This window comes from Henckelia pumila, unplaced genomic scaffold (genome assembly GCF_033568475.1).
Source record: "Henckelia pumila isolate YLH828 unplaced genomic scaffold, ASM3356847v2 CTG_477:::fragment_3, whole genome shotgun sequence".
NCBI classification, from domain to species: domain Eukaryota; kingdom Viridiplantae; phylum Streptophyta; class Magnoliopsida; order Lamiales; family Gesneriaceae; genus Henckelia; species Henckelia pumila.
The window spans coordinates 161461-177282 of NW_027331842.1; the positions used below are offsets into that span (position 1 = coordinate 161461).

The window sequence follows — 15822 nt, forward strand, 5'->3', positions numbered from 1 at the left end:
TCATTTATTTCATTTGATATATTTACTTTGAAAGTTGGCATTGTTATATATCCGTTGCAACTGCAATTGTAAAGAGCGTTTTTTTAGTATTGAAAATTATTAAAACATCACTTCGTAATCGGCTGAAAGGTGATCAAATAATTGTGTGGTCCCTTATGTGTTTCATACAGTTGATAAAGAAAATATTATTCATTATTTTCAAAGCATGAAATTAATTATGAGAGTTTTATTGTAAAAAAAACATATAAAGTTAATATATGATATTTATTGTACGATTTTTTAAATCTATTGAATTCGCCCCATCTGTTCGAAAATTCTGGATACGCCACTGATTCTATCTATCAGCACTCAGCATTTCTGAATTATTTTCGATATATAGTTTCAATCCCTGTTTCCATTTAAAAAAACGAAAAAAATAAAAGGATTAAAAATTAAAAATAAGATTATATGTGCAAACTTGAATGCCACATGCTATTTTATTGATTATTCTGAGGACAGTCCTTTGTTTCTTTATTGCTAATAAATACAGAAGTAAATTGCCTTATTTTAAAACATTTCAGGGAAATCTTGATCAATTTTCAACTGAAATTGAATTCTTATAAAAAATTTTCCAAAAAAAAAAATGTATATTAAATTACAGAGTTTAAAAGTACTTGAACACAAGTATATATTAAATTTGTAATTTCCAAACGGCATTACACTGATTATATTAAATTGTTATTATAAAAATAATGGTGCAAGTATGAACAATCCCAAGCACAGAGTTTCTCTGCACCTGTGTTACATCTTCCCTTATTTGAATTGAATGCCTTGAAAGAATTGTATAGAACTTTTTCTTCAAACTCCACCAATGTATCTGTATCGAGCTCTATGTATTTATATCAAAGGATGCTCTTGAGAATCGAAAACGCGGTTATGGCAAGTTTTGTCGCACGGGTATGGACAGTCGATCTTCTGAAATGGCCTTCTGTCATAAAACCAATCTCCCATTGCTTCAGCAATTGTCTGCACAACAAGTTAATGAATCTGAGCTCACACTCGCGAGTCGAAAACAAAGGGGTAAACAAGTGACATGATGAATCTTTGTGACCTTGTCGTTTAATACCGGAGAGCCGGCACTGAGCCACGTTTCTTGCATTTCAGTTTGGCAGTGAGCATAGCACGAGTTGATAAAGTATCCTCTTGAAGTGGAGGAGCCTATTTCGGACAACGCGTAAAGAAACTCTGCTCGGAAACCTGAAAAGTATTCTCGGTGAGCCTATTTTGAATGCTTATCTGTGTAGAACCGGTTAAAAGAAACCATAGACGTTTACATAGAGAGAGTTCATGGTCATGGAGATAAGATAACCTTGCATTATCTCGAGTTGAGAACCGGAACATTTAAGTATGTCGAGTTTGCAGTCATGCCAGATACCATGAGGATCAGCTACACCAGGAGCCAAAATGTTCTTTATCTGGTACATATAAGAGTAATCGGATGTTAATTGAGTAAGAAAAATCAAATCTTCGCGCCTCGCCCCCCCTCTCATCCCATCGCACCGCCCTTTCTGAATTTTTAGATCCATCAAAGCATGGACAGGGCATTCTGCTTGCTTAATTAAAGACAAACAAGACTTGAATGCCAGAATTAACAATCAAGAATTTAGAGAACTGAGATAAGAAAGAAGAGCTACCTGCCACGAATCATAGGCTGCATTTAAAATGAAAAGGGGTGTCTGAAGTCCTTGCGCGACATGTTGTGGGAAGAAGCACTGCAGTGTTTTAAGTGATATAATTGAAATGAAACTATTTATTCAGCTATAAGGGAAACAATTACTCCATGAACATGATCCTACATACCAAGCCGGGACTCAATCTTGAGGTGCAAGATGCGGGCAAATTCTTTGCTGATCCCTGAATCCAAGTACAAACATTAAACTTGGGCTGAAAACAAAAGTGATGGGAAAAGAAATAAATAAAAGAACGATATATTACATGTGTTCTAACAACATCATTATAGAAATCTGCGATATGAAGAGCTCCAGAAACATCTCTCCTGTTACAAAAGTAATCGAACATTGGCTCCAAACAAAATAAGGAACAATATCTACTTTGGAGTTTGAATCAATTATTTCTTCGGTTATTCAGGTCAAGATTAAATTTTACGCGTTGATAAAATAGCCAGCATCCGAAAAGCACTTCACTGTCGTGCCCATAGGAAAGAGAGCTTGGAAGCCATCACAATGAAGAATCGATGTCAATCCACCAGCCGAACATCCCGATAAAATAGCCTGAATTTTTAGATAGACGGATCATTTTATTAGTCAATTTCAAGTTGAAAGAAGAAAATGAGACTCTGATTAATCATATGTGAAAGAAAAATGGTTACATTTTCAGCATTCTTCATTCCCTTGGCAAACAAGTCCTCCATCACCGCCAGAAAGACTCTTGCTCCTCTGTAGTGGAGATTGGTAGCCTGATCAAAGAATAAAGATCATTTAAATCCACTTTCAACTTCTTGAAATTCAAATAAAATTCGATCAAATGTAACTCACGGGATTTACTGCTTCTATGTCACCTGTAAATGATGCCCCATCACAGTATCTAACCTTGATCCTATTCCAATTATAGAAATCTGAGAAACATGCAATTTATAAAATTATTCTGCCAGCTAGTCCATAAAAATTGAATAATCGGGATTGGAATTCTAATGACTGAATATCGATGCAAACCGGGGTTAAACTGGGGGTTGTTGCTCAATATCCCAGAAAATGCGAGCTGCTGAACCATTTGCTTGGAAGAACCTAACCGAGTATTCTTACGTGCGAGGCAAGTTGAAACATTGTTGCACCATCCTCCTCCCTGAGTATTCAAACACCAACAAAATGATATGCACACATTTTGAAGCCGCTTATCCATCCAAGAATTCATAAGAAACCTCCAAGAACTATAACAAAATATACAACATTTTGAGTGCATAGATCAATCCATACAATTTTAACTTCATACACTATATACAAAATAAGTCATGCCTAATATCCTCCAAGAGCAAGCACTGATAGAAAGACTCGGATTAGGACCCATTGGCGATCATTGTAATTACCTTAAGTTGGCCTACAAGTTTACAATAGTTTTGCAATTCAAGATCTATCAAGAATCGCCCCACCATGGCCTCCTACCCCAGTTCCTATCTCCACCTCAAATTATCAAACTACACCACCTTGTAATTAAATACACTTTCTAGTCCCCCAAAACAACTTAAAAGGGCAGTAAATTCTGCGGGCATCGAGGCAAAAATGACCGTTCATTAGTTTTCTCAAAATATTTGGGCAAGAACAACACAACATGCAAACAGAGGACACCAACCTCAATCTGAATCAACCAGCTGTTAGCTCCAGCTCCGTATCCCTTGTCAAAATGATACGCAGGTGGGCTTCCATCCAAACAAACTGCAAATTACAACCACAAGATTTATGTACAAATCAAATAAATTTATATATTAAACAAGAAAACACTTAAAATAATTGGTTCCCATTTATCAATTTCGTATTCTTTACCAGCTCCTTTTGCTACAGCACTCTCAACATAAGTGATATCCACGTTGATGCTCTCAATTCTCAGCACCATCAGCATAAAAACCAGAATGGGCAGCCATTGCTGAAATACTCCGCCCATTATTCTGTCCATTTTCCATTCAAGATTCACCATTTACACATTAAAACGATAAAGACACCCGAAAAAATATGTTGTAAAAAAACAAAATATTGGGAAACAACACAACACTCTCCAGTCTCCACCCATTTTATGAATGCAAATTACATTAAGAGCAAAAGCTTGAATTTTTACCGAGAGGATCTAACCGGTTAAGTGCATATATAGTAACACAATTAATTCATGATTTATTCGGTATGAGAGAACCAATATTCTTCTACCGACACTGATTCTTGAATTGATTTATTTCACGCACTCCATGGGGTTTATATAGTTTTTTTAAAAAGGGTAATCGGGTGGAGACCCGACCCGATCCGATCCATGGGAAAATTCAGACTTCAGAGCCATGAAGGAATCTTATCGATTAACGCGCTGTACATTGAATAAATTAACAGTGGGAAAGGATGGAAGGAAAGTGAAATCGACAGAGTAAATAATTACTTCCTCCTATATTATATATTAAAATATATTGGATGATAAATTCCTCAAATTCATTCATCTGATCTGCAATTCAAGCTAGCAAATGGAAATGTATGGGTAAGGCCGGGATTCTGGCGAGCTGCCGGAATGACGATGATGATAATAATAAGAATAGTAATAAATCTTTTTAGGGACTTGTCAAAAAATAAATAAAATTTTTTAGGCATATATGAGGATAGATTAATAAATAATAATAATATTTTTTTAAAAAAAATAGCCATCTCTTATTATTATTATTTTATCGCTAAACAATTCTTTAAAAGGATAATTGTGTTTTTTTTTTCCTTTCGAAAAACAGGGATCTTTTTTATTCAAAAACAAAAAAACGAAAAAAACAACAGGGATCTTCTAGCTAGATAAGGTTTTAAATGTATCATTCTTTATTTTTGTTTTTGTTTTTGTTTTTAAAAGATATGTATCATCGTCATTATTGTTATAGAAAATTATCTTTTAATTTTTTTTTTGAAAAAATGATCTCATATTATTAAAATCAGCAAGAATTCAAGTTTTGAATTATAAGATCAATCAACCAAAAACGAAAACACTCGCGACACCAAATAAAAGGGTCTGGGGAGTAAATAGCAAAAAAGACAAGCGAATGAGCAACTCTATTCGCTGACCTACGAACATGACATAATGAAATATGATTATCTTGAAATAACGATGTACGAATATCTGACGCTAAAGCTCCAACATAGCTAAGATCATCTTCTGATCTCGTGACTGTTTACATAGCTAGAAGAGAATCCGAAGTAATATGATGCACTATTAAGTTTTTTTCTCGATTGGGTGTACGCATCGTATGCATGAACAATATTTTTTTAATTAATATAATTTATATTCAAATAGTGATAATATCAAAATGGTAAAAATTAACGAATGTCATGCCATTGAATTGATTAAATTTATACGAGGATCGTGCTATAATTTTTAAATATTATTGAAAGACTAAACTACATTTTAGAATTTTTAATTACAAAAAAAAATATATATATCGTATGTATATCATATAAAAGTTATTCTGGTAATAGATAAATGGTTTTTTTTAGTTTGTAGATTCTTTTTTTTTTATTTGATCGTAGTTTGTAGATTCTTTATATATAATAGTATATATTCTATATACATGAGTAATGATACCCTGCACACCCTTACCCTGCACACCTGTGAACACCTGCCTACGTGGCGCGCCCACAACCACACAATTGTTTTTTACAAAAACTGGCTGACCAATCATGGACCGCCACGTATGCGGTACTCATGTTACCCTGCACACCTAGGGTGCAGGGTATCATTTCTATATATTTATATTATGTATAAAGAGAGAATTTATCCATTTAGATATTACAATTTTGTTTTTTTGTTTCTTTTATTTTTTTAATTTCGGTGTTTCAAATTAAATTATAGTTTAATCCATCGATATTTTAATATCAATCAAATTAATTAAAAAATATATACAAACGCACGACACCAATACATAGTGTATACTAGTATACAAAATAAATAACAAACACACACCGGCCGTCACACACGGGAAGAATTTACTCCGATAATAAGAAATAGAACACAAAGCTTGATTAGGGATTACTGATGAGTCACGAATACGGCCGTTGTTAGAAGGATGTGAATATTGAATATTGTGAGTTAATTCAATTGATACACTTGGAGTCCGTTGGTTCACGATTTCTGAAGTTGTGTTCCACCAAGTTTTTTTTTTTTTATAAAAAAAAATATATATATATTATCTCAGAATGTGACCTTCATTATATAAAATTTATTTGAAAATATGTAATGAGTTTGTGCAAAAATACGGGTACTTTGAAGACTTGATGGGCTCAATTAAGGAGCTTGCAGATCGGTTTATATAATTACAAGGAAAATGTTTACATTACATTATAATGATTTTATATGCTTAAAATAATAGCAGCTTATTTTTATCTCTGGTTTCTCAAATATCAATTGCACCATTCCTTTTAATTATAAATATTAATAAGTTTGGAAATTTTCACGTTTGATGAGTTAAACAAAAATTTTAATTTTTGGAAATTATTATGACAAAAGTGAAGAATGCAAGCTGTAAATAGGGACATTATCATATCACAATTTCAGAATGTGATTGAGCGAGATCTTGTAACCTCCGGAATCTATAATTATTAAAAAAAACAAAAATTTGATAATAATAATAATAATAATAATAATAATAATAATAATAATAATAATAATAACAACACAATAAATATGCGAAAATTTGTGAGTGAAAGCAGGAATAATAATTTATCTTCTTCTTGTTTTATCGAATATATATATTTCATATTCATGACGCGGTGGGTGGAAGCTATTGGTTTATTTATGCCACCGCACTTGTTTTATTGCCATTTCGATTTTCAATATACACAATGTTATTTTGTTTGCTTGTTTGCATCTCATATAAAAGTTAAATGATTATATGCATTCTGTATCAGATTAACATTTTGGAAATTTTATGTTTCCTTGCGTAATTAACTCAACGGAATGAAATATTCCATATCAAGATTGTACTAGTAATTTACAAAAAAATACGTATAAAGATGGCCTAATTTTTATTTTATTTTTATTTTATCGAAAACATCCATTAATGTATGGGGTAAAAAAAATTATTATTTTTGGGTTCATTAATTAGAATGCACAGCGTCGCGCAAGTCCTTTTCATATTTACGTTCGGCGAGGGTCATCGTGGATTAATTTAAAATGGAGAAAGTGATATACTTTTTGTTTTCTTTCTATTTGTTATTAAACTATTGACCCCATACTGACAGAGATGAGTTGACTTGTGTCTTGAAGACCATAATTGAAGGATTGAATATATGTATTTTACCATATAATTTTAATATTGTTATTATGCAAATATATATATATATATATGTTAATTTAGATTTTAAAAAATTAAATGAAAGTGGAAGGTTTCCCCTTGCGAGTCTGTCTAACATTAATAGCTCGGGGAAATTATTAATAAAATAGTTGTCTTTCAACAATATAATAAATAAATAATAATAATAATAATAAAATTAATAATATAAAGTGGTGCCAAGTCTATGACAAGGAAGCCAAATGCAAGTTTACTTTAATTAATTCCAAGCTAATTCAATCATACAAAAAAGGGAAGAGTACTGCGTGCATTGATTGAAAATGACTTAGCTAGGTTCCGATATGTGGTGATGATGAAATCTTATCCACTATATTTTATGTATAAGATCAAGACATTTAACCTAAAATAGCTGGTCTTAATCAGAATTTGGTTTTGGTTACTACAACCTGTGAATGAATAAAATTACATAAATCAATCCAATTAATGACCTTTAGTATTCTAGTTTAAAATATATACTTGTTTATACAATTAGCTAGTATCCGTTTCTAACATTAATTCCCTTTATACAGATTTATTCGTGATTCATATTTTCGTACGTAATTGGGGGTGAATGATTTAATTAATTGTCTATAAATGTGGGGGTATGAACGTACGTACAGGTGATTTATTTCTTTATGTGTTGGCTTTATTACATGAGTAATCGTGAAGGGAATACGTGCGGTATATGTGCTAATGTATTCCCATTAATGTTATGTTTTATAGGATTTTTATTACATGTAGAACCAAACACCTGTATTTTAATGATCAAAAGTTAGCCATATATATAGCAACCAAAAAAAATAAAATGCACCCACCCCAACATTAATTATATTTTACTACCATCAACATATATGTTTTGGAGGACCATTTTTAAAGGTACTTGTGCATAAAAACATATTCTCGAATCATATATATTTTTATTAATAAATTATAATCTTATTGTTTTACTTACTAATTAATAATTGAAACTTTTATGAAGTTGAAAAGAAAGCTGGGGCTAGAAGGTGAAATGATTGGTTAAATTTAACAAACCTTTCGCCCGTAGTGCTGAAAAGGGTAGTTGGCTGGCCATTATGCCATGCATTAATATTAATAATAGGTTCGCTTAATAATTCAATTGCATTTTTTATAATAATAAAAAAAAGCGAAAAAATAGTATTAAACCAAATCCGAAAATATTACAGAGGAAACTAAATTTAGAGAGGGAGTAGTCCTTCTTAACACACCAGACATAGAAATAGTTTTTTTTAGTTAAAACATGAACCGCATGATTCATTAACTTAAATACAAATACAAAATGATAAGATGAGAAATCTCTAACTAGGATTTTACAATCTTGAACTATATTAAGCTTAAATTAGATGAACCTGACTCCGAATTGTTCGGTGCTTCAATGACCTGAAGAGTATGGGATTCTACTATGACGTGTTTCAATTGCATACATATATATCATTATTATTGGTGTGTTTTTTTTTTTCCTTGAACCTTATTAAATTACATATATATATGTCACAGTACTATATATAGCAATAAATTAACTATGATTATTAAGGTCTAACCTGAGAAGTTGAGGTGACGTGCATTTAAGTGAACAAATGAGGGTTGGGTGAGCTGAATTGATTGAGCCAATTCGCCCCACTTAAGGAAATTAATATATAAATATGGTTACAACAATTACAGCCTAGATGGACTCGATTGTTTTAATTTCCATGTGTGTATATATACGTGGGTGGGTGCGTTGGATAATAACACATTTTAGAATAATATAATGATTAATGAAGCCAACTAAATTTAAATTAATTGTTGAAATTATAAATGATTTATTAATAATAGGATAATAAGGAAATAGCATGTGTAATCATAAAATACTTTATAAAATATTTTTAAGCACAATAATGGGCAAATTCATCTTTATATTCACAATCAATAATTACAATTATATATTTTATGTTCTAAACGCTTTCTAATTTTATGAATACGTATCTTAAGGTAATTAGTGACTTGAGAGTAACAAAATTTTGAGTTGGATATCCTCGACGCTTTTTTGTGATTAAACTGTCCCACATAATTTTATGAATACATGTATCTTAAGGTAAAGCAAAAAATTATTTCTTCGATTTCTCCACCAGCATTTTTTTGATTAAACTGTCACACATGACATAAGGCATGCCAAGTATGGTCTATCTAATTAACGTAACTTGTAGGCTATTACATTAATACAAAGATTTACCCAGGGGCGAAGCTAACATTGTGCTGCCCACACTGGGCCAATTTTTTAGTTAAAAAAAAGTTTATAGGCCCAAAAGTTTAACTAGCCCACACTCAGAATTTGTAACGTTTTTTTTATGCCCTTTATGCAAATGGCAATCGGTTGCTTTTTGTATTTTTGTATTTTCTTTTTTCTCGTTTTTTTAATTGGTGGAACGGTAGACTGCAGAAGCCTAAATTGGAAGAGAAATTGTTTGAAGAAATGATAGATTAAATAATAAAGGTTAAGGTTCTATTCGTTGATTTCCTAACGATATTTCCATGAATTAATTAAAAACAATAATTACTAATTAGGATTAAGAATTAAGATGGTGAGTAAATGAATGATAGTCTCATTGTTTATGTAGAGAAAGAAATATTTCTAACAATTGATAATGAAATTATTATATAAATGTTTTATGAAGACTCGAAAAAAACAATTGTAAGATAATTATTTTGTGGTGTTTTATGACTAAAATATTCTATACATAATTTTATTTATTTAATTATAGTATACTGTTGCCCACACTGAGCCGAAATCCTGGCTCCGCTCCTGGATTTACCTAATGTACATCAAAAAATAACGAGGAGAAGTCCTCATGTTATATTTTTTTTTCCATGCATCCATCATCATCAACCAATTTCATGAAGACATGCCTAGTTATATTTCGAAAAGAATTAAGCGCATATGTCATTGCATGCATCAACACATGTTCATGGATTTACGTTAATTAATTTATTAAGATGTAATATTTAGGAATATATAGTTTGATTGAAGATAACATTTGATCAAACAATTTTTTTTTTTTTCAAAAATACAATGAATCCTCACTTTTTTTTTGGGCTTGTGTAAATTCACAAAAGCCAAGTGTCTCTACTCCATTTTTCACAAGTCTTTGCCTATTCATATTAACGGCGGCCGGGAAATTGACTTGTTATTATATGTCTGGTTTGTTCTTTCCTGAAGTCCCTTATATCCCATTTTCATAAAATAAAATGAGGAAAAATTTTAACCCATATTTACAATTTTTAAATATAAAAAAATAAAAATGTTGTTACTTGTTACTAAAATTTCGCTAATTATTTATTTGAGTATATATTTTACATTTCATATATTATTGAATATTAGTAGCATATATATATCTATATGTGGAGTGAGCGCCATGTATCTATAACACGCGATTTATTGGTTACTTGTAATTTTGTAAATCTGAAGTACCAATTATTATTATAAATAAAACTTTGAATATTTCTTGCCCTAGAATATGTCGTCGTTTCATTAAACATGCATATTTTTCTTCTATCTAAATTGAATTATATATGTAGAGTACTCGTCCAGATTCTAGCTACTTTGGATACAAATATGTTTTCTGTTTACCAATACACCGCGAATTTATATCTTGATTGATTAAAAACAAACTTGATTAAGCAAAAGTACACATTCATTCACACATACACATCGAACTCAGGAATTCATTCACACAAGTTGTACATCTGAATAAAGAACTGATACATTACACACACAAACCAACAATATTTTAAAACACTGGAAAAAAAAAAAAAAGCAATAAGAAGAAGCACGAATATATATATAATCAAAGTACAAATATCACACCGATCATTACATTCACGGGCGGTGGCCGTCCAGAGGCTCTTGCGGCGGCGGAACAGCTTGATCATACTGATTATGGCCGCCAGCTGGAGCCGGGTTATGCGACAGCGGAACGGCTGTGGTCCCCGCCGTATGTTGATTGCCACCTTGCGTGAGCGGCGCCGCCCCTGCTCCGCCGAATTGCCCCTGTTGCTTTCCCTGCAAATGCCCCGCCGCATTCCCAGCCTTGTCTTCATGTAGCTTCATCTTGGCCTCAGCTTCTTTCGCTTTCTTATTTTCCTTGGCCATTTCTTTATCTTCCTTGTTACTTGCCATTGATTTCTCTGCCTGTCAAATTAAATGAAAAGGCATATTTCATAGTCTGTAAAATTAATTAATACTTTGTGAAATCAAATTCATTGCCCACAAATTATATACCTTTCCTTCGGTTTTGGCTTTGAGAACGTCAACACGCTCCTTGGCAGAAGCCGCAGCATTATTCACCTTTTGTTTTACGGTTTGCATCTTTCTTGATTTCTTTGATTCTCAAATTTCAATTTATTTCTTGTGTATTTGTTGATATAAATCGTGAACACATGCAAGCCTATATATAATCTTTCATAGAATGGTGGGATAACACATTATATTATTTTTTAAACTTTATTCTCCAATACGTAAGAGGGTATAGGTGGGAGAATCATGTGCCACGCTCTGCCTCGTGTCACCCATGCATGTTAGATTAAGAATACTATGCCACATTCATATGCATATATATATAATATTAATTTGGTGACTTGCCAAATTGGCACTAATATATGGTGGAGGATGGAACCATGTGTAAACCTTTTTTAAACTAAGAATTAATTATAAGGAGCGGTGTACTTTGCATTGTTGGACTAGAATGTTGTGCTTGGATGAAAACGTTTAACTTTAGCGTAGAAATTTGATGTGGATAGCACAGGTGTCAAAAAGCGTTAATTTCGACGGCTTAGTTTACTCCGTCATACACAATAAGTAGGTTTAATTGGATTGAAAATTTCTTAATTCGTTTAAAAAGTGGATCGGCCAGTCCTACCCAATCTAATAGTGAGTTGGGATGGGTTGCGAATTGACCGGCTAAAACCCGTCAAATTACACGTAAGTCGTTAAGTTGACTCACTTTGTCAACTAAAATAGATGGATTGAATTGATGTTTTTCAGCCTATGTAAAAGATGGGGGTTGGCTCGCCCCGCTAATTTGTTTCTACACATCTAATGAAGAGGAATTTGAAATGAAAAAAGGATTATTACCTATATATAAAGTTATATTGTTTGAGTAAAATTTTGAAAATTTAAATTGAGAACCTATGTTCCATAGAGTAACATATAATGATTTTAAAAAAATCGGAATAATGTTTTTAGTGAAAGGGCTGTAGCTGTACAATAATTTGAGTCATATATATGGACTAATATCCTATTAGCTAATTTTTAAAAAATATTTGATCGGGGTTAATTTTTACATCTTGATATTTATATTATTGAGCTAGTTTCCAGGGCCAAATTTTAAGTTTACCCAATATTATTGAGCTTGAATACACAAGCACTCTACTTTTAAAAGTACTAGTATTCCACCCGTGAGATGCACGGAATGTTATTTTATATAATTAATTATTCAAATTAGTAAGTAGCAATTGAATAAAAAATTAAATACAAAAATCTTAATGCATTATAGACAATTAGAAAACTAAAAAATTATTCTACAAATTTTGAAAAACTTTCTTGAACACAACATTTGTCGTTAAATTTTTCTGGTTGTTGTCACGATCAGTAGCACATATCAAAATTTTCATACCCCGAGGATTCGTAAGATATAGCAACATACAACTGATCATGACATAAAACGGAGTTCTTCAAAAGAAGTTCTACGTGAGACAATGATTGACTTTGACTTTTGTTGGTTGTCATTGTGTATGATATAATGAAAGGATATTGTTTCCGTAGTAAGAATTTTTCCTTTCAAAACAATTATACATACTGGAGTATTAAAATTAAATAATAATTAAAAATATATATAACATACATTAAATAGTATTGTACAGAAAACATAATATAAAATTTTAATCATTCCTCATTATTTTTTGAAATTTGTTCTATAGTCTTAAAAATATCATTTCCGTTAGTAAGCTTTTCCACGATAGTTTTGGGTATTTGACATTGACATACATTAAATGGTATTGTTCAGAAAATATAATATAAAATTTTAATCATACCTCGTTATTTTTTGAAATTTGTTCTATAGTCTTAAAAATATTGTTTGCGTTAGTAAGCTCTTCCATGATGGTTTTGGGTATTTGACATTGACGTGTTGCTGATTGAATTTGTTGGAATTTTGCCATCCGAATTCATTCTAAATTTAAAAAAACATTAAATTATATAATAGACAAAAAATAAATTATAGTCTAAAAAAAAAATATACATGTTTTGAAATTCAAGAGTTTCATTCCAATTATCATTTAGTATCATCTTACTGATATGAAATGTGTTTGAAACATGCACTTCACATCCGAAATTTTTTTGCACGACACATTTGAAAAACCACCACAGGATCCTCACCGATCGTATCCAAATATGTGATGATGTCATCTACGAAGTTTTCCCACAAAGTACATGCTAAATTGTTGTTCTTAACAGACAATAAATATAAGGACATTGAATGTTCAAAAATTTTCGATTTTGAACCGAAACTGGTGTATTATTATTATTATTTTAGGAAATTATCATATCTCCTTATTATTAAACTATAACACACACACACACACACACATATATATATATATCATTTATGAAAACTATATGTAAGCATAAATAAGTGTTTTAGGCTGTGTCGTAAGTTTTTTATTATTAATTTGACATATATATACACGATATTAAAATTATTTACAATATTTTTGGTAATATTAATTTGTATATGGACACAATAAATCAATTGAAATTTAAAAAAAACATTGATAAAAGTAGTAAATATAATTTTATTTTTACAAATGTAACCAAAAATATTATTAGTATTATAATTATTTGAACCGAATACATTATCTATAACCTTAATCATCATATTATTATTATTATTTGAACCGAAAACATTATCTATAGTTTTAACAAAATTTCATCCATAATTTTCATTTATAGTAAGTATGTTTTGGCGAAAAACTACTATATTTAGTAAAAATTTTGCTTTAAAAGTGATAAGTTGTGTATCTGGATCCCATAGATTATGAGATTACGTAGACATGAATCCAAACTTCTGAGATTTTTTTTCAAATTATAAACATCTAATTGTGTACGTATTATTTGTGCGTGTATCAAAATGTAAAAAATTTAATCTGTTGCTGAATGGTCATGATTAGTAGTTAAAATTTTATCATATCTGTAAATAATATATATTAGACATTCATGTAAGTTTATGCAAGTTTCAACCATTGTACTGTTAAAATAAAATAAAATAATTTAAAGGTTTTAGGTTGTGTTATAAGTTTTTTTATTTAAAATTATATAAATTACCTAGTTCGTACATTTGAATTTTGATGTGCTCATTATTTATGATATTTTTGATAACATTAATTTGAAATATATATATCATTTAAATTTTAATGTGTTAATTATTTACACTATTTTTTATAAGATTAATTTGTATATGCTGTTAAGATCTATAGAATATCAAATATGTAAATTTATTGGTATATTAAATATATTTGATAAGATTTTATCTGAAATATATATAACATTTAAATTAATTTGGATGTGTCAATTATTTAGGATTCTTTTGATAAGATAAAATTAAATGAAAAAATACTAACATTTAAATTCAAAAATTTTCGATTTTGAACCGAAACTGGTGTATTATTATTATTATTATTTTAGGAAATTATCATATCTCCTTATTATTAAACTATAACACACAAATATATATATATATATATATATATATATATATATATATATATATATCATCTATGAAAACTATATGTAAGCATATATAAATGTTTTAGGTTGTGTCTAAGTTTTTTATTATTAATTTGACATATATTTACACGATATTTAAATTATTTACGATTTTTTTGGTAATATTAATTTGTATATGGACACAATAAATCAATTGAAATTAAAAAAAAAATATTGATAAAAGTAGTAAATATAAATTTATTTTTACAAATGTAACAAAAAATATTATTAGTATTATAATTATTTGAACCGAATACATTATTTATAACTTTAATCATCATATTATTATTATTATTTGAACTGAAAACATTATCTATGGTTTTAACAAAATTTCATCCATAATTTTTATTTATAGTAAGTATGTTTTGGCGGGAAACTACTATATTTAGTAAAAACTCTGCTTTTATATATATATATAGATTTTTTAAGTTTGTTTAAAAATACTTTTTTAATTAAAAGTTATTATAATTTTGTGTTTGGATAAATAAATTGAAAGCACTTTTTTTTTTTTTAAATTGAGTTTAAAAAAAACACATGAAAAGCTAAAAATATAAGCTTTTAAAAACAAATTTCTAACTTAATTAAATTCTTTTAAAATCACTTAAAATTATCCAAATGTATTTGAAACAATAAAAACACTTACATTTTTTTTTTAAAGAAAAACACATTTTCTTTTGGCTTCCTAATCCGAACGCACTTTAAATAGCAAGAATATCATTTATAATTATTAGAAAGTCACGAGACAATCGTATGACAAGTTGATTTTACTCACATATGAGATCATGTTATAATTATTTTAAAAAAAATAAGAGTAATGCTAAATGTACAATTTGATGTACATCTTATTTTATACATTTTCTTATTAATTATAATATTTTTCTTGATCAATTAGATATTTATTTCTGTATTTTTGCTCTAATGAAAAATTTAACTACAGCTTGAAATAAAGGGAAAA

At 29.7% G+C, this 15822-nt stretch overlaps 2 protein-coding genes across 4 annotated transcripts; both read right to left on the minus strand.

Annotated features, from left to right (window-relative positions):
• Positions 1–554: 554 nt before the first annotated feature.
• LOC140872908 (pectin acetylesterase 8-like) lies at positions 555–4222 on the minus strand. Of its 3 annotated transcripts, none has more exons than XM_073275830.1 (13): positions 3840–4222; positions 3537–3658; positions 3346–3428; positions 2712–2841; positions 2535–2614; positions 2369–2455; positions 2146–2270; positions 1975–2035; positions 1840–1893; positions 1674–1751; positions 1349–1454; positions 1091–1236; positions 555–1005 (listed from the first exon to the last, which is right to left on the minus strand). In XM_073275830.1, exons 2-13 carry the CDS (start codon positions 3652–3654, stop codon positions 877–879), a joined length of 1197 nt encoding a protein of 398 aa, XP_073131931.1. In that variant the 5' UTR covers positions 3655–3658; positions 3840–4222; the 3' UTR covers positions 555–876. The 3 variants fall into 3 exon arrangements, with proteins under 3 accessions (XP_073131931.1, XP_073131930.1, XP_073131929.1); XM_073275829.1 differs by having other exon boundaries at positions 3826–4218; XM_073275828.1 differs by lacking the exon at positions 3840–4222 and having other exon boundaries at positions 3537–3666.
• Positions 4223–10825: 6603 nt separating this feature from the next.
• Positions 10826–11473, minus strand: LOC140872909 (uncharacterized). Its single transcript, XM_073275831.1, has 2 exons — positions 11328–11473; positions 10826–11237 (listed from the first exon to the last, which is right to left on the minus strand). Exons 1-2 carry the CDS (start codon positions 11412–11414, stop codon positions 10926–10928), a joined length of 399 nt encoding a protein of 132 aa, XP_073131932.1. The 5' UTR covers positions 11415–11473; the 3' UTR covers positions 10826–10925.
• Between the last annotated feature and the right edge of the window lie 4349 nt (positions 11474–15822).